General features: G+C 46.4%; 1 protein-coding gene across 1 annotated transcript in view; it reads left to right on the top strand.

Moving 5' to 3' along the window:
- The window catches only part of RASAL2 (RAS protein activator like 2), a 275,224-nt gene that overhangs the window by 216,005 nt on the left and 40,134 nt on the right, over window positions 1-19,085 (top strand). The window contains 1 exon segment of the mRNA XM_028530839.2: window positions 12,889-12,998. Coding sequence (XP_028386640.1) covers window positions 12,889-12,998 — 110 coding nt within the window.

The raw sequence follows: 19,085 nt of genomic DNA, 5'->3' as shown, positions 1-19,085 counted from the left end.
TCTTCTAGGAGATCCGGACTACTGTGTATCTTTTTCATCGTGTGACCCCAGCGCTGATTTTTTCCTCTTTCCAGTCTGTTTATCGAAACTTGTTGTATGATGGCATTTGTGGTCCCCCAAACTTGTTGTATGATGGCATCTGTGGTCCCCCAAGATGTGCGCATGGCAAAGACGTTAACTTCGTTTGCCCCAGCATCTTCATCATGAGTTAGTGGTTTTAAATTCCCAGCACTGCGCACTGTTTTTCTAGGGGTCTGTGTGAATCTGGTAAGTAGAATAGAATTCAGGGCGGACTGTGATGAGTAGGAGGAAGAACCTGCCTTCTGTGGAGTCCCTGAGAGGTTAGGGGTGGGGAGAACGACTCCCGGGAGTGGCTGTTTCTCGCTCAAGGAGTAGTTGCCTGTGTAGGAAGGGGTGTGCTCTGCCTCTCAAGCCTTTAAAGTCAGGTCTTGAACAGGCCATGCCAGACAGCAGAGAGGACGGTCACACCCTGACGGAACTGTCCTTCGCTCCCTGGGCCTCTCTCCTCTGCACTCGGGGAGACCGCTGTCCCTCCGGAGCGCCTCTCCCTCTCATGCTAGGGCCTGGATTACCTGCCTTTCACTCTGCCTGAGTACCAGTGCAAGGATTTCACACTTTAGCATTTAAGAATTTGTACTCAGGCCCTGGCCGGTGTGGCTCAGTGGATTGAGTACTGGTTTGGGAACCAAAGGGTTGCCAGTTCGATCCCTAGTCAGAGCACATGCCTGGGTTGCAGGCCGGGTCCCCAGTGGTGGGCGCACGAGAGGCAACCACACATTGATATTTATTTCCCTCTCTTTCTCCCTCCCTTCCACTCTGTCTAAAAATAAATAAATAAAATCTTTAAAAAAATTGTACTTAGAACAGGCAAAGAAGTGATCAACCCTTTTTTTTAACGTATGTTCACCTAGCGTCTCACTTGTGTGACAAAGAGCAAACTGTTCGACCTCCTGTAAGGCCCCTAATGCCTTTTCTATGATAGTAAAGCCCTACAGAAGTATCCTAAGATCCTTGGAGGTTTGCAGATAAAAAGGCACTGGATATTTAAGGACCAGTTTGTTAGTATTTTGGACCCTAAAGTTATCATGGAGAAATGTTGGCGTGATTAAAAACAGTGTAATTAGGAAATAGCCTTGAAAGGTTATAAAAATATACCTAATAAAGTCTCTTCCATGATAGACATTAGTGAAGAGTAATTATATTTTTCTACTTTGTACCTCTCGCTCACCCCCATTTTCACAAGACGGGCTTTGGGTGCATTGTTTCACCAGAAGCAGTGAGAATTTTATTTTTTAAAATAATGAACAGGCTCCACAGCACACCTCCATCTGTGGGGCTGTGACTCTCAGAGACCTGGAAACGAGAGACGGGAAGCTTCCATCAGATAGATGCACCTGGTCCGCCTACCTGACAGTGAAAAGAGACGCCCTCCACACGGCGCTTTCTCAGGCCGCCGCGATGGCCTCGGGGAGGTAGATGGCCAGGAGACTGATGGACCTCACGGCAGGCAGGTGTTCTCTTTCTTACTGTTGGCCCATTGTCCTTCATTATTCTGTCCCTTGAGCCCATCTTCCGTGATGTCCACGTCTGAAGGCCAGTGGTCTCCGCCAGTCCTGAGAAAATCGGCTTCCACCTCGTTAGCGGGACTGCAGGGGGCTGCGGAAGTGAACACTCCTGGTATCAAAACTTCCTCGCTTTAAACAGAAGATTTGGTTCTATCTAAATAATTTTGACATCTTCCCCTCAGAAATATTAGATATTTTCCCTACTTGGAGTGGATTGGACTTTTCTTAATAATGCAGGTTAGTCGTTTCAGCATTCTGCACATGCGCGCGCACACGCATGCACACGCACATGCACACACACACGCACATGCACACACCAAGTACCCCACTAGGTGCTAAGCATTGAAGAACCACAGAGTGAGGTCGATCGTGTTTGCCTTCAGGAGGTAAGACTCGGTGGGGGATGGAAAGTAGGAACAGGACAGGTGATGGGTCAAGACAGAGGAAAACAGTAGAACAAACGAAAGGTCTTAGGTAAGGAGAAGCTAGAGGCTAACTCCTATCAGACAGAAGTGGAGAATGGTTTCCTGAGGAGTTGTACTCGAAATAAAAAGTGAAGGCAAACTCCACAGCCATTTGGATAAGAGAAAAGTTAGCTGTGTATGTATCACACTTTGCACGAGAGTAAACTCAAAATGGATTAGGGATCTAAATGTGGAGGATAAACAAACTACAACTACTAGACGAAAACATAGATGCATTCCTCTCCAATCTTAATGTAGGAAAACACTTTCTGTAACGGTGACTGAAAGGCCAGAAGCAAAAACTGACTTTTAAAAATTGCATGGCAAAAAACACCATCCCAAAGTTTAATGATAGCCGGCTGACTGGGAGCAAATAGTCACAACATAGGAAGAATTACTAAAAACTGATAAATATGCAAAAGCCCAATAGAAAAATTGAAAATAAAAATGATATGAACAGGTAATTCTGAAAAAACTATAAAAACTGTTCTGAATGTGCACAAATAACGTTCAAATCCATAATCGGAGGCATGCAAACTAAAACAGCTCAGAGACACTCTTTCACCTCTTGGACCAGCGGGAACTGTCGAGTGCAACAGCAGATTCGGCTGGCGAGGCTGTGGGGACAGGCGCTGCCATACACCCTGGGACGTCCCTTGCTCTGGATGGGATTCTGGCAAAGCTGCAGCGCACTGTCCTTCTGACCCGCCCTCCCGCTCCCAGCAGTCTTCCCTGGAAACACAGCCCCGTCAGCAGGAACGTGTGCACGCACCAGGTGTGCCTCCCAGCACTGCTTGTAACTGCCAAATACTGAAAACAACCTAAATGCCCACTCATAAGAAAGCAGTTACGTAAGCTATGTGTGGAAGGTTAAATAATGCCCATATATACATCGAGTTAAACAAACCTGACTCCATCTTGGGTCCCGGCGCTTTCTGTCCTGAGAATTCTGACCTAACCCGTCTCAGCCTGCACCAGAGCCACAGAGTTCATGGTTGGCTGTGTCCCGTAAGTTTACACAATGGATCCAGGAAGGTTCGTGTCAGAACACAGACAAGATGGCATAGCAACTGAGATAAATACCAAATAGCGTGTTGGCATTAATGCTAAGCGGTGGTCTATCGTAAGACCACCAGGAGGTGTGCTTCCTGCTGCATTGTGGTTTCCTTTGCCTTGTCAGTTAGTAGTTCAGCTCCTCTATCAAATACAGACGCAACCCCTGTCCAGTAGCAGAGAACAATCCATACAGAGTGCTGGGTCGTCCGTCCACTCCAACCCGTCTCCCTGTACGTCAATCAGCCTACAGTAAATTTTGTTACAATTAATGGAGTTGGCTGCTTTGCCCTTCGGTCTTAAGGTACCTCCTTCTCGGTTTGGTGGTCACTGTACCTTCGCTCCACCTTCACACAGTACCCCCCGCCCCCAGCCTGAGGTGCCCAAACCCTAGTACACGTACACGGAGTCTGTGAATACGCTGTCTTACAAGGCAAGCGACTTTTGCAGGTGTGATGAAGGCTAGACACCTTCAGGTGGGAAGAGAACCCTGGAGTCTCCAAGTGGGTCCAATGTAATCGCGTGAGGCCTTAAAAACTGAGACCCTTTCAGAGAGAGGCGATATTGCTGGCTTTGCAGATGGAGAAAGGGACCATGCACCGGGGACTGTGAGTGGCCTTTTGAAGGAAGAGCCAGGGAACAGATTCCCCCCAGAGCCTTCACCAAGGAAGGCCGCCCTGCTGGCCCCTTGATTTTAGCCAGGGGACAGCTGTGCTGGACTTCTGACATACAGACCTGTGAGAGCATAAACTTGTCCAGTTTCAGCCACCATACTTGTGGTGATTTGTTACAGCAGCAGTAAAAAACTAATACAGTGAGAAAACTGGTGATATTATAAATTAGGTCTGTAATTTCGGTCAGTATGGTGCCTGTGTTAATTTCCGAGTTTTTATCATTATACCGTGGTGAAGTAAGATGTTAACACTAGGGGAAGCTAGGCAATAGAAAACTCTGTACTACTTTTTCAAATTTGCTATAAATCAAAAATTATTTCAACTACAAGGTAAAACAATCAGGGATCCCCTCCTTCCCGAGATCCCTGCCCCACGGTACCTCATTAACATCTTATCCTCATAAAACGTCGTCGTTTCTTCCATGCTATTTGTTTGTGAATTTCCTACCAAACTTTTAAATCGGTGGCTCCCAAACCATGTGTGCACATGAAGACTTGTTCTCAGTTTTTGAAGCAGATTTATTTATAGTAGGCCCAAATGTCCATCGGTGGGTAAGTGGGTAAACAAATGCTGGTATGTCCATACAGTGGAATAAGGAGGAACAGACTACACACGCATGCAACGACACGGGAAATTTCACAAACAATATGCCAAGTGCAAGAGACTCCATACCGCACAATTCCATTCATAAAGCAGTCTGGAAAAGATGAAACTATAGGGACAAAGCAGATTTGTGGCTTACTAGGAACCAAGGGGCAAGGAAATAGTCAATAGGATTGACTATTAAACGTTTTATAATTTGGGGGGTGGTGGGAGTGTTCTCTGTCTCAGTTACATTTGTCAAAACTCATCAAGGTATCCAACTGAAAATGGTGGATTTTGCTTTTTGTACATTATACCTCCATAAACCTAACATTTTAAAAGAAAAGGTACATTTAATACATAATATGTGTAAGTTGCAAGTAAAAGTTTGGAAAAATTTAATGGGAAGATAATAATTGAAAGGTGTTCTATCAATTAAAAATGACCCTCTAAGACAAAGAATATTTATCAGAGACAGAAGGTGTGCTACATGTCCTCCGTCTGCCCCCACGGCGGACCTTGACATAGCAGTTTGTTTTAACATATCACGTTACAAAAATTGTGACATGTTAGCTGTTATAATTACACATATTTACTTTTATATGTTAATATAATCTCATGACATCGGTATGTTAGCCTTGGTTAGATCTGATCAAGGGTATGTGTGTAATGTGTTCATTTCTGTGCTTTTGTGTGTTTAAAAGTTTCATGATAAAAGTTTTACTCGGCGTCATAAAAGAGAATCATTGGATGCTTATCAAAAATGCCGATCGCTGCGCTGCGTGCACAAAGATTGTGAAGCATCAGCTCGGTCTAGGACAACGATTCTGATTTACGATAGAACCTTTTCTTCTTCCCTTTGCTGTTTAAAATTGCCAGACAAACAAAACAGCACCTATCCACGCCCTGGAAACCCCCACGAGGGGAGAAGTCGCCCAGTTGGAAACTGCCCGTGAACTGTAATGATGCACTTCGCATCTGTCTGTTGTTCTGTTACTGTTTTCATTAGCTAGGGTTTCCCTTCCTGTTTGGATTTCCAGTAACTGGAAGATAAATGAAGTAAACAAAATACAGTGATTGGAAAATGGAGTTGAGCATTTTCAGCTACCCTTCCTTTCCCTTCCCCCTTGTTAATTCCCTACAATTAGATTTCAGTCAACATTTATTGAACATCTACAAGTTCCTAAGTTATATTAAGAGGAAGGAAGGGTATTAATTTATATATGACATAGCCCTTCTCCTTGAATGCTTACAGTCCATAGTAATATGAACTGCTCAACTATGCAAAATACAGAGGTTCATTCACTATTAAGCTAGAACTTAAAAAGCAAGAATGAAAACAGTTCTCACCTGGGTCCCTTCTAGTTGACGAGGTGGCGTTTTCTGAGTGCAAGTCATATAACAGTTTGAAGAACTGCTATTAAAGTTCCTTAATCACCTAAAGTCGCAAGGTCCCTTGTGTGGCCACCGCCGGGAAAGCCCCAGACGGAGCAGAGCAGGGTTCTGCGGCGCGGCGCTGAGGTTTTGCAGGAGAGGTGGTGACGGGTTTCTCTGCCTCCGCCGCGCCACGTCTTCAGGGACCCGCGGAGACGCTAGGACACCCGGCGTCACTCATCGCCACCACTGAGGCTTCGGAGCCCGGTTGCCTGGCAGCAGTTTTATTTCAGTCACCGAGATCGTGCCCTGATGGCCGAGCCTGGTCCTCAGGGGTTACTCCAGGCTGCAGGTGGTGAACGCCTCCTGCCATTGTCTTTAACATTTACCAAGCGACCGAGCAAGGCTGCGTTGGGCTCTTTCTCTCCCTGGCAGTTGCTAGTTTTAAGCCTTATTTTGAAAGAAAATAGTGAGTACCAACTAATTAAAGTTGTGTCAATTGTGATGACAGTGTTGTTTAAAATGATAAGCTTTATACTCCTCTTAAGAATGGTAGATGGTAGCACGGGCATGTCAGAGGGGCGTTGGATGAGATGGGATCTTGTTCAAGGGTTTTATCAGTATTCGTGCCGATGAGGTTCGTGTCGGGAGGACGAGGTCGGTTCGTTTGTTGTCTCTGCCTTTGTTTCCGCCTGCACTGCTGGATCTTTAGAGCGTGCTCGAAGAAACCCTTCGCTCCTCACGTTAGCACGAGACACAGGTATCACACCTTCCCGTGACAGAGAGAGAAACTTCTCCTTCTCGGCCTCCACCTGTCTTTGAATTTGGATTTGGATTTGTTCTCTCGGTGACCATAGGATCACTTACATATAAAAGTAATTTAAATAGAGTTTCAATTTAGTATCATGACATACATAGGAGTCCCAGGGACAAATATTTCTAAGTAGGTTGTCACACTAGGTTTTTTTTTTGTTCATTTTCTCATAGTTTTCGACTGTCATGCAGCATTCTGCCTCTTTGTGCTGTATAATTCTATAATGAGATCTGTGTGAAGCTAAGTATAGCATCCATGAGGAAAATGCATTCTACTGTAGCTCCTAGAATATTCGAAGAGGAGTTGGAATGTGCAAAACGACATGGCAGAGCTGTTACAGAGCGGGGCGGGGGCTGGAGTCCGGGGGCCTGGACCGGAGTTCCGCGCTCCCACCTGGCAGCCGCGTGGCCCGGGGACTTCAGACGCCGGCCCCGCCTCTCGGCTACTGCTGTGCCGCTGCAGCGCGGGAGGACACGCGCTGTTCGCATATTGCGTGTTCTTGCTCAAAACCAAATTAAATCAGCGCACCTGTCCAATTTCACAGCTAAAGGTGTTTCTCTCAGAACAGCAAATGCCTGTGTATTTGTGACTGTTTCAATGGTCTTGCCTCTCGTTGGTGACGTCCTGGGAGATCGGAGTGGCAGGTTGAGGCCCTCGCCTGGGCCTCCAGGCTCTGCACTGGCCCCGCCCTGCTTGCGCCCCGCCCTCCTTTCCCACACCCTCCCCCACCCCACCGCTGTCTGCACTCGGCCACCCTCACTGCTTGGCTCTTTCTGGAGCACAGCGGGCGTGCCTCTGCCTTCAGGCCTTTGCCCAGCCTGCTCCCGGTGCCTGGGCCGCTGTTCCCGCCTCCTGTCTGTGGGCTGACTCACCTTCTCAGGTCTCTTCTCTCTGTAATCTTTCTCTCCCTAAGACCTACCGCGGCCACTTCATGTTTCCCGTCCTCTGACACGGCTCTGTGTTCTGTAGTGCTTGTTTTTACTAACTGATTAGGTTCTTTGTTTACTGTCTGTCTCGTTCCACTGGTATGTCAGCTTAATGAAGGCAAAGATTGCACTTGTTTTGTTCGCTGGTGTATCTCAAGTATCTCAAATGCAAGCGCATTACCTACAGCAAACAACTGAGTACCAGGTCTGTGGAGGTGTTGTATCCATCAGATGGTATTGCATGTGGGAAAGCACCCGGCCGGTTCTTCCTACCTGGGAAGCCCTCAGGTGATCCGTTCAGTCCACGAATGTTAATGGAACATGTATAACACACCAAGTATTAGCGCTGTAGGCACTAGGGTGCAACCCCGAACAAAACAGCCCCAACTCCCTGCTGCTGTGGAACTCACGCGAGTCTCCTTCCCTCCCTGGGGAGTTTCTAGGGGGAGAAGTCACGATGCCACCTAGCACGCTCAGAAGTCTCACCCTGGATTCACACTCGGTTGACACTTATAAGGTCCTGTTACTTTCAAAGTAGTTTTGCATCCAGTTATCTAATTCTTGGGAATGGTTCTAGGAAAAAGAATTTTTTTTTAATCCTCATTTTACAGATAAGAAATCAGAAACCTAGAAGCTGTGACTTGTCCGAGGCCATTCAACTCCGAGTCACTGGGGCCAGGACTGGAAGCCGTACTGTCCGATGCAGGGTCCCCTGCTCTTCCTGTGATGGCGGCCGGGGCCGAAACACCAGGGTGGCTTCCATTCATCCCACTGCCTGTTCTATTTCAGTTCCACAAGCATTTGTGGAGCCCCTCCTAAGTGCCAGGCCCCTGACCTGCCGGGAACAGAGACTGTCTAAGCCCTGCCCCGAGGAGTTCAGAGTTCACTGGGGAGACTCTTGGCGCGTGAGCAGGCATGCAGTGTGCTGAGTGTAAGGCCGGCGCTATTTATAGATTTGGGAAACAGAAGAGCAGCGCCTAATCTACGGCAGGGTCAGGGCGTGTCAAAAAGGACACACCGGACATCACCCCTGAGCCGAGTCTGAAAGTGTGACTTGGCCAGGGACCAGGGAGGGAGTGTGAGCGACAGCAGAGATGCGTGGTGAATGCAAAGGATGGTGGGGGGGGGCGCTTTTAGAGGTGCTGGCGTGTACAGCGTGAGGCAGGGCCAGGGATTAGGCTGGAGGAGTTAGTAGCCTCCGGAGGAAACCCTATTCTACAGGCAGAACTCCTACCAGGGCCCCTCTCGTAAGTGCCTTTGCGTCAGTTTTCTGCCCCGGTCCAGTGAACTGTGTAGCCAGAAGAACAGCACGTACGAAGCATAGCGACCTGCACTTTGGGAGTTGCTCAGAAGGGGGCAAAGGGCAAATGGGCATGCCGTCCGCTCCGAGTTTTGCCAGCGAGTGTGATGTTGCCACGAGGCTCAGTGCTCGCGTGGTCCAGGACGGAGGCGTGGTAGGAGCCTCGCCTCGCTGGAGGCAGGGAATTTTTAGTAGCATCCGAGTGCCCACCTCTGTGGTCATCTTCAACAGCTTGGTCGTGGGACGAGAATTTAAACACTGATCCAGCTTTGATTTGGGAGAGTCGATCGCTAAGAGAAGGGAGGTCGTTGGTGATAAAATAGCTTTAGGAGATTGGCCGTGAGGTCCAGGGTGGAAAGAGAAGGAATCATCGATGGGGAGAAGACGGGTGGCTGAGGGACTGGGGCTTTCGGTGCGGTTGAAGAGCAGATGCGGGGGAGGAAGGGCTGCGTGGTCAGGAAGGGAGGGCAGAAAGCCCGGTCTTCCTGTTTAAGGTGTCTAAGGTGCGGATTACCTGAGTGGTGTTACCGTCTGGGGTGTGGCCCTAGGAGCGGGGAGCGGGAGAGGAGGACACGGAGTCAAGGAAATGGGGTGCTAGGGTATGAGATGAATCGCTGTCTGGTTACTTACGAGTGTGCGGTTAGCAGTGAAGAGACGGAATGTGGCAAACTAGGGCCCAAAGTCCGGAATGAATGAAGGGTAGGGAAGGAGAGAGCAATGCAGGAGAACAGCGAAGAGCAGTCAAGGATGCCAAACCACCAGGGTGTGGACCTCAAGGAATTTGCTTCCTTCCAAACCAGTGTTTTATGGAATAAAATTACTTTATGGAATAAAGGTGTGGAAGCTGTCATGGTGAGCTTGGGAAATCCCAGCCCCTCGGCCTGGGTACCGCCGAATATGGGGCAGGGGAGAGTGGAAGCCTTCTGCCAGGTGGGGCTCTGAGCTAAACCGCATGCTCAGGAGAGAGCCACGTTTCACTCGTATCAAGAGGGAAAACAGAGCCTTGTACAGCATGTTATACTGTTGTACCTCCGTGAAATATCCCTGGGCTATCCGGAACTTTCCTCTATCTGTGTTGCCAAGACAACCATAATTTTGTGTACATAGTTAATCAGATATTTATGGAGCACTAACTAGGCTTTAAACACGGTGGTCGATACTGAGATGGATACAGAGCCTTTATACTCACAAGTCTAAGGACCAGTGGGAGCCATAATTATACACTAGTAGCTAGATAAACCACCTTTCTCATCTTATTTCAGGTGTTCCCAACCATATCCCAGCCAGACCAGACCTCCTTACTGTGTGCCCCATGGGTTCTCGCCCCCACACCCTGCCTCATGCCGTGCCCCTCGGCACCGCGGCCCCAAACCCCGTCTGCCCTTGGGATCTTCCGTGTGACGTGCCCTTCTCCTCCAAAGGAAGTGACCTCTTCTTGCGGGGATTCCCAAGGCCATCTCCGCCGTGCCTCTCTGAAACAATCCCGTGTGTCACCAGTTCTGAGGTGCACACATTTCACTTTTCAACATCTCTGTGTGGAGAGTCTTCTTCAAAGATATGCCCTGTCATCAAAATTCTTGAAAGGATATGGGAGAATCGTCTGGAAAACACCAACAGCTCCTCTGAGTCACAAAGCAGCTCGGAGAATGGGGAAGGAAGCATTAGGGGTACCCTGACCAGTTCGTGTTGCGTATGTTCTTACGCAGACGCTGTGTGGTGTGTGGCAGAGCCTGCCTGAATGAGTTTTTAAAAGACACATCTGCCTTAAAAGGTCTGAGATAAAAGGTCTGAGTGGTAAAGCATCGTGTTGTAGTCTTGTTGGCAGCTTTTTCCTTAGCACACACAAAATAATGGCGCGACAGTCGCTGGTGTGCTAGATTCAGAGAAATAGGATGACTTTTGTGCTTAAATATGCCAGGCATTAAGAACATGCACCTTCCTAACTGTGTCGTCTACTTTCATCGTGTCGCATATTCATATTTCATTTCCGAATCCTAAATTATGTAGCTGCTCGAAGGTAGAGGTGGTGTTTGTTTTATCTTTGAATTTTTTGCATCACCTTGTACGGTACTTCACAGCAAATAGACATAAAATAAATACGTATTAAATACATGGGTTACAATACGACGTATGCTCTAGGTACCACAAAGGGTCGAGTTAAAGTACTGCACGAGCGAACATCTACTGGTACATTCCCAGTTAACCTCTCAACCGTGGTTTTGTCAGGATGCATTTATACATGGTATTTGGTCAGGCTGTAGGCTGGATCTCACTGTAGCCCAGTGGGTTTTGAACCGACCACAGACAGGTCCCAGTGGAATCTGTAAACCCAGGCCTGAGCAGGTGTGGAGACGAGTCCTTGCTGAGTCAGAGGAAGTAGGAGCAAGCCCTTGCCTCGGAGAACAGGTGGCTGCGACTGTCCTCACTGACGCCACTATCGTCCAGGAGGCCGGACAAATGCCGGTCTCCGAGAAATACAGGGCTTTAGCGAACGCCCCCGTCTTCTGCCCGCCGATCGGCCGCTGTGAGCCTGAAAGAAAAACCAGCCTAGGGCATTTGTCTGTGTGACATTTCCTAGGAGTTTTTACCCTTATTCTTTGGGGTACAAGAACAACAAGAAATGACATAAGCATTTTTTCAGTCAACAAGGTAGTTCTACTTCTGATTTAAATAAGTTTGTTTCTATTTTTCCCAGTGGAAGGAGCAACGCCCGTGTGTTTTCAGCACACTCGGCACAGAAAAGCACTGTAGTAGTCCACTCTGCCGTCCGCTAATGTTTCCAGCTCTCCTTCTGATGCACGGTGGGGCTGTGCGTCCTTTCCCTAATAAAATGGGGTGTGGTCATGTGACCTTTTGTCCAATGAGATGAGACTTGGAGATTTAAGAGCTGGTACACCAATGTCACATTTCCCTTACCCTGCCGCAGCAACTGCAGAAGCACGTGGCTGGAGCCCCCCTCAACCAAAGCCCCGTGTGAAGGCAGCAGAAGGCTGGGCCCCCAGCTTTAACTGACCCACTTACAGACGTGTAGCATGTTTACTGCCACTGAGATTGCGGGGTCGTTAGATAAACGTAACCCAGCTTACCTGGATTACTATGGTCCTCGCCCCGAAGCGGGTGGGTATGGTGGTAACTAAAAGAATGGAAGAGATTGAACGTGCTGATCCTGGCCCCGTGGTTTTTTTCCTTATGGAAAGACTTGCTGGACACAGCTTTTATAAGATAATAATCATCTCATGGTGTTAATTTCCACGTGTCAAAATACTTTTCTTTGAATAGCAACATTTTCTCAAAGCATTTTGACATACTTTTATAAGATGTCCTTTCATCTGCCAACAGTAGAATTTTTTTTTCTTGAAAGCAGGGATCATCGTCATTCATTGTTGCGTTTATTCTTTTATTCAATCAGCTTTTCCTGAAAGCCCATCATTTGCCAGGCAGTAAGACCAAGAAGATGTTCCAAGAGCCCTGGATGGTTCGGTGGAAAGTGGCAGGAGTTTCGGTGCTTCCATGGTTTCCTACATGATACCTGTTTCCTTGTAAAATAGTTCATCCCCATTTAAAACTTAACTTTACAAATACCACGTCCAATTTTAACACTTTTGAGACCACCGACACGTTACTCTGTACTGATAACGTTTTTTTGAATTCCTTCGATGCACCAAGTACCTTCCGATTTCGGGGCGTGTGTACCTCTTTCCCTGTTTTCCTTTAATTCGGTTCAGGAAATTCCTGGATGCTATTTCTATTGAAATTGCTGACACCATCTTCACAGGCAGGAGTATATTTTTCGGTATTGTTAGGCTTTTAAAAAATCTATTATTACATTAGTTCCTCTACTACTGCTAGTGTAGAACCTATTTAAGAAATAAGAAATTAAGTGCTATCAAAAAGTTTGATTATCCCAGTTATGATAGAAGGAGATGATTTTGGTCTTATTAGCAGGGGGTTTCAAGCAACTCTTATTTACAAACTGAAACATCGAAAGCTGGGCCCTGCGTCTGGTCTTCACTATAAAACTCTGAGTGTTGTCCGCGAAGGCGGTGCAGTGAGCACGCGGGCCTCGGGGTGCCCTCCGGCTCTCTCTCCCGTCACCTCTGCCTTTTTCGTTCCAGGGGTTCTTCAGCAAGCGCCTGAAAGGCTCCATCAAGAGGACCAAAAGCCAGTCGAAGCTGGACAGAAACACAAGCTTCCGGCTGCCATCCCTTCGCAATACAGAGGACAGGTAGGAAGTGAACTTGCCTAAAACCGGAAAAGCAGTTTTACAGTGGGTTTTGATAAGGCATATTGGTCTTACCTGACTTTGATGCTTGGGTACCATTGACAATTGGAAATATCCAATACAAATTTACCTTTTTGTCTTGCTCACATTGAGGCAGGGTCCAAATGCCGACTCAAATGCCCAGCCTGTCTAAGACTCTTAGAATATTGGCGAGTGTGGGGGTGCTGCTTCCGCAGCATCCAGGTCTGGTGGCCCGAGCTCGTGTGTTTTGTAGAACGACTGTAAGCGACGATGATGGTGATGATAGCTCACACTTTTATGAGCACTATACACATTGTCTTGTTTAATCTGTACAATAATCCTATAAGATATTAAGTTAGCCTTTTGTAATCCTGTAAGAGGTTGGGTTATTTTTCTAAAGGTGACACAGCTCCACAAATAGCAAAAATGGCATTTGAACTTGGGCAGTTTGCCTCCAGAGTGCTTGGTCTTCGCCGCTATGTGGTTCTCCGTGTACAGCGGATGGGATTGGCCTCGTGGCGTCACGGTGACGGCCAGAGGGCACGCATGAGCAGGAAGCCTGGATTTCAATCATGGGGACTACCAGCTTGTGTAAGCCCCAAATACATATGTTAACAACCTTCTAGAAATCTCTGAATGTGTGCTGGGATGGACACATTTTGGACACTTCATGTTCCATCATTAATAAATAAAATTTAGGAAGCAGTACTTTTTGTATCTTGGCATATCACCGCCATCACCTGGATTATCGAGCGCCCACTGTGTGCCAAGCATTCTGCACATTTTCCCATGTGATACCACCCTGGGCGCTGCTATTGCTGCCCTCACTTTACAGATGAGCATCTGAGGCAAAAGAGATTGAGAGTCTGGCCCAGGGCCACACAGCTGGTAGAGCTTGGACTTGAACTCGTATCTGCCTTCCGTATTTGATACTCTTACTTATACTTGGATTTGTTTTGTTTCAGCAAGTCCATTGTTTTCAGTTGTCTGCATCACAGCTGCAGAGATACAGATTATAATCTCTGTAATGGCGGGTTATAGACTTGCCAGGAGGAACTACTCTTCTTTTGAGGATGAAAAAACTTGCCCCCCACCCCATACTGAGTTGATAAGAAACCACTGCTTTATCTGCTCTTCTTATCCCTGGATCGCATTAGAGGTGCTTTGTGAAATTTGCAAGTCTATTCAATCTGCAGTGTAATTGTGTTGTTCATTATCTCTTTCATACCTCTTTGTATTAAGGTAATTTTTAAAATCCAGTCTTTCTCTTCTTCTAGGCAGAAGGGCTTCTTCTAGGCTTCCTTGGGTTCCTATTATTCTGCAACTTTCATCATTGTTAAGAATGCAAACCAGTTTATAAATAAGTGTTAATAAAACGGAGTGACAGATTTTTTTCGTAATATTGGGTTTTAAGACCACGGACGTTGTGCAGCAACTGAAATGAAACTCGCCCGGTTCCACCGGCGGACGTTCTGCTCTGCGGCAGCACATGTAAACTCGGGGGGCAGGGCGACGGTTTTTATAGGAAGTGCACTTCAGTTTTTAAACTTGCACTAAATACCACTTTCTTTTTTGAAAACACTTTTTATTTCATTCTTTTTTTAAGATTTTATTTATTTATTTTCAGAGAGGGAAGGGAGGGAGAAAGAGAGAGAGAGAAACATCAATGTGCGGTTGCTGGGGGTCATGGCCTGCAACCCAGGCATGTACCCTGACTGGGAATCGAACCTGCGACACTTTGGTTCACAGCCCGCACTCAATCCACTGAGCTATGCCAGCCAGTAGATATCACTTTCTTACTCTCAAAGTGCTCTCTTCTACTCCATTTGCTTTATGTAACCTACTGGAATTCTTGGATTGAATTACCAAAAGACTCTGTTCTCCAGAGTCTATTACGTTGCTACAGTACAGCGGGTGCCTTGCCAGCGGTCTGAGTCCGTTAGATGTGCCTTCCATGACGTTCTGTCTCAGCAACAGCAGCACTTTCCTGTCTTGAATGCAGCACAATAAAAGGCACTGGTACATCTCAAGTACTAACCAACACTTTTTCATTTGGGAAATCCATTTGAACCATGGAGGTTTTCTGTAGAGAAGTTTTTCAAAAACTTTATTCTTCTTGTATAGGGGAGGGCTCACAAGAGTTTGAGATGTATTACAATTTTTTTAAAGTAGTCTCTCTTGCCTTCAGATCACCTGAAGACACAGATAAATAGAATTAAGGTACAAGGTATGAATGAACGGAGTTCTTTGAGTCGGTGCCCTTACTGGTGTGACCAAGGATTTTCTGAAGGCCCCTGGTTTTCCTGGGTGGTCTGCATCGATTCCTGAAGTCTGGCCGTTTCTTCCAAAATGATAGATAGTGTCTGAATCTAAGTACCGAATGTTTCTACTCTTATATCAAATCTGTGGAAACTCTAGGTAAACCTGGTGAGCAGCCCCTTTTTCAGTTTTTAAATTGTACAGTAAAATACCCATGTATCTTTGGGGTTTTTTTTCAAGTTTCAATATATAAGTACGGGATGAAAAAACGAAAGTCTCTCTTCACCTTCCCCATCTCCCATATAAATAACCTCATTAACAATTGGTGTATTTTCAAACAGCTTTAAAAATCCATACACAAATGCCCACATATATGTGTTTTGCTTGTTTTTCTATAGGTGGGATTGTGACTTGCTTTTATTATAAATATTTTGGACAATTTTGTATGCCAGTATATGTAAACCACATCATTTTGTTCACGTGGTGCCTTCTTAGTATGCTACAGTTTTTTGTAATATACATACCTCACTTCTTGATTGGTATTTAAATTGTTTCCCCCTTTTCGACACAAAACAGAGATGCAATGGACATTTTTGAACGTATGTGATACCTTTGTGTCCCTGTGGGACTGGGTCGGATTTCTCCAGTGGAGAAATCTCTACTAGATGTAGAGTGTGCACTTAACAAGGTCTCCTTCAGGAGAGCTGTTTCAATTTGCACGCCCACCAACAGACTAAGACCACTGTCATCTTTCACACAGCTGTTCGCATGTGATTGACATGACCGATGAATAGCAATGATAAGCATGTATATAGTATTTACTCTGTGCCGAACACCATGCTAAGCCTCTTACATAAGCTAACTCGTCTCATCATCTGAATAACCCTATGAGGGAGTCACTGTCATGACCTGGTTTTGAAGGTGAGAAAACTAACACAGAAATTAGTAAAAATTGCACAAGGTCACACAGCTTAGAGAATGGCGGAAGTGTGGTTCAAATCCAAGAAGTCTGGCTCTAGAGCCTACATTGTTACTTAACCTTTACACCACGCACTGCCACTCAACAAAAGGCCAGGGAGTGGGGGATTTCTTTGTTTTAATTTGCGTTTCTCTAACACCTCGCAAGTTGAACCTTTTTTCACATTTTCTTCTATGACTTCCCTGTTCATTTCCTTTGCCCATTTTTCTATGAAGCTTTTTGTCCTTTTATTATGACTTGGAGATAGTGCCGTGTTATTGCAGCAAGTCCTCAGTAAACAGCATTGCTGGGCTCTGCAACCTTAAGCGTAATGATGTATGTGATGAAACCAGTTGTACCCCGGGCTGCTTGGTGTAAACAAGAGTTCGGTTCCTGCAGCATCTCAGCCACGCTACGAGGACACAACGTTGAACAAAGGGGCGTTATTCCAGGGCTCGCTGCACTGTGGTAGTAGGGATTGCAAGCCACTGTTACGCATGTTGCTAATATTTTCTCCCAATCTCTTTCTTGTACTTTAAAACCATGTCCCTAAATTATATAGAAGTTTCCGCTTTTCACTTGGTCCCGCATGTCAGCCCTTTACTCGGTGGCTTTCCTGGTCAGAATTGACTGGGGATCTGTTTTTCATTAAATTTCTCATTATGATGCCATGCAAATAATTTCATCTCTCCCTTTATCAAGAGAAGGAAATATTCTACCCAGAGGTATCAGAGGATAATGAAGTAGTGATCCTATTTTCAGTTCTTGAAGGTTTTTGATAAGCACAAGCCTTAACTGCACTCATATTTTTAAAATGTAAAATTACTCTCATGAGGTCTGAGTCACGATTTTAAGATGGCAGAGAAACAGTTTTAAGGGAGTTAATTTTATCTAAAGAAGGCTTGCCACATATGACAGAAAGCTGCTCTGTGCAAAACACCACAGGGTGTTTCAACACGCAGACTGGAGCGATCAAACAGGCCCTCGGGGCTCCAGGTGTGTCTGGCGGATGACCACGTGTCAAACTCGGCTCTGAGGCCCTGATGGCATTTGGTACCAGGGTCGCTTTTTGGGGTGAATTTGTCAGGATCCTTAAACTCAGAATTTCCTTTGTGAAATGGTAGGGCGTAGGCACAAATAATATTTCTAAAAAACAAATGCCTTGATATACAGTAACATATTTCACGCGTGACAGCCCTGTGCAGGGCCCAGAGCCACACGCTGCAAGGGGCGTAGAGAACGGAGCACAGAGCCCCGACCGCACAGAGTCCGGTGGACGAAGTAGGTGCCCAGGAGGAAATGCCGTGAGGCGAGATTACTTCCTGTCGGCGGAGCGGGAAGGACCTAAGAGGGCAGTGGTCTGTGAGGTGAACCTTCACGCACAGGCACAATTTGAACTTCGGCACAGTCACGGGGAGAGAGATTTCCTCCGAATGGAATTTATGAGCAAAAGCAGAGGGTAGGAAATTACAGCGCTTAAAGAGAAATACTGAATATGATTCATGGTATGCAATGAGATGAGGCAGGAAGTAAGACTGGAAGGTAAAGCTTCAGTTTTTAAGTTGATAGGTAAAAGCTTTTCTGCTTTTTTTGTCTTAAAAATAATTCAGTATCAGAAAGAGAAATAGGAACTCCATCTGTGATGAAACTAGGAGAAAGCTGAATGATAGATGACTTAAAATTAGAGGAACATCAGGTATAGCATCCTGCAAAAAGGAAATTATGAAACGAAGTCTATCACTTAGGATTCAGGTCAGCTGCTGATTAACAGATATTGAAAATCATAATGGCTTAAACAAGGTAAAATCAGTTTTCGTCGCGTGGAAGTCAGAAGGTGGGCAGCCCAGGGCTGAGGGGCCAGGGCTGTCCGTGAGCTCTCCCTCCACCATCCTTACGAACACCAGAGGCTGCCGGAGCTCCAGCCATTGCATCCAAGTTTCAGGCTCCAGAAAAGAGGCACCCATGAAAGGGCACTGCCTTCCAGCTATGTTACTTCCCTTGAAGCAATTTTACTGAAACCGGTCCGTGACTTCTACTTATGTCTCCTGCCGTCTTTATTTGCGAGAGAGGCTGGGAAATGTTATACCTGGGTCCACTGCTGCCCCGGTACAAGAGTCTGTTGCTAGGAAGAGGGGAAGGTTGGACACTGTGAAGACAGCGAGCAGGCTCCGAGGGAAGAAGGAGCGTGATGTGCCCACCAGGCCCCAGGACTCTGGAAAGCCTCCGCTCCCACGCAGCCACGGAAGGCCGGCAGCCTGGCTTTCTAATAGCCAATCTGGGCAACTGAGGCTTCCCAGATAAACAGACTTACAGGTACTGGTGTTTGTGTTCCCCCAGGACAGTCCCAGCTGGTGATTCCACTCCTAAGAACTGAAATCTATTCAAGAGAAACAGAAACATATGTCACCATGCCCTGGCTGGGTGACTCGGTCGAGCACTGTCCCATGCACCGAGAAGTCGGGGGTTTGATGTGCTGGTTGGGGCACAGACCTAGGTTGCAGATCGATCCCCCGCTGGGACGCATGCGAGAGGCAGCCCGTCAATGTTGTTCTCTCACATCGATGTTTCTCTCTCTCCCCTCCCCCTTCCTCTCTAAAAATCAATAACCATGCATTCAGATGAGGATTTTTTTAAAAAACACGTCACTGCAAACACACATGAAGGTTTATAGCTACATTCATAAATGCCAAAAAGTCGTAATGACCCGTATGCCCATCAACTGATGAATGGATTAAAAAACATAATATAGTCACACAATACAATGTCATTCGGCCATAAAAAAGAATGAAGTGCTGACACACGGTACAACTTGGATAAAAAGTTTATGCGAAGTGAATGAAGCCAGTCACAAA

This window comes from Phyllostomus discolor, chromosome 14 (assembly GCF_004126475.2).
Source record: "Phyllostomus discolor isolate MPI-MPIP mPhyDis1 chromosome 14, mPhyDis1.pri.v3, whole genome shotgun sequence".
In the NCBI taxonomy this organism is placed as follows: domain Eukaryota; kingdom Metazoa; phylum Chordata; class Mammalia; order Chiroptera; family Phyllostomidae; genus Phyllostomus; species Phyllostomus discolor.
The sequence above is the reverse complement of the archived record's forward strand: the minus strand, read 5'-3'. Positions and strand labels throughout refer to the sequence as shown.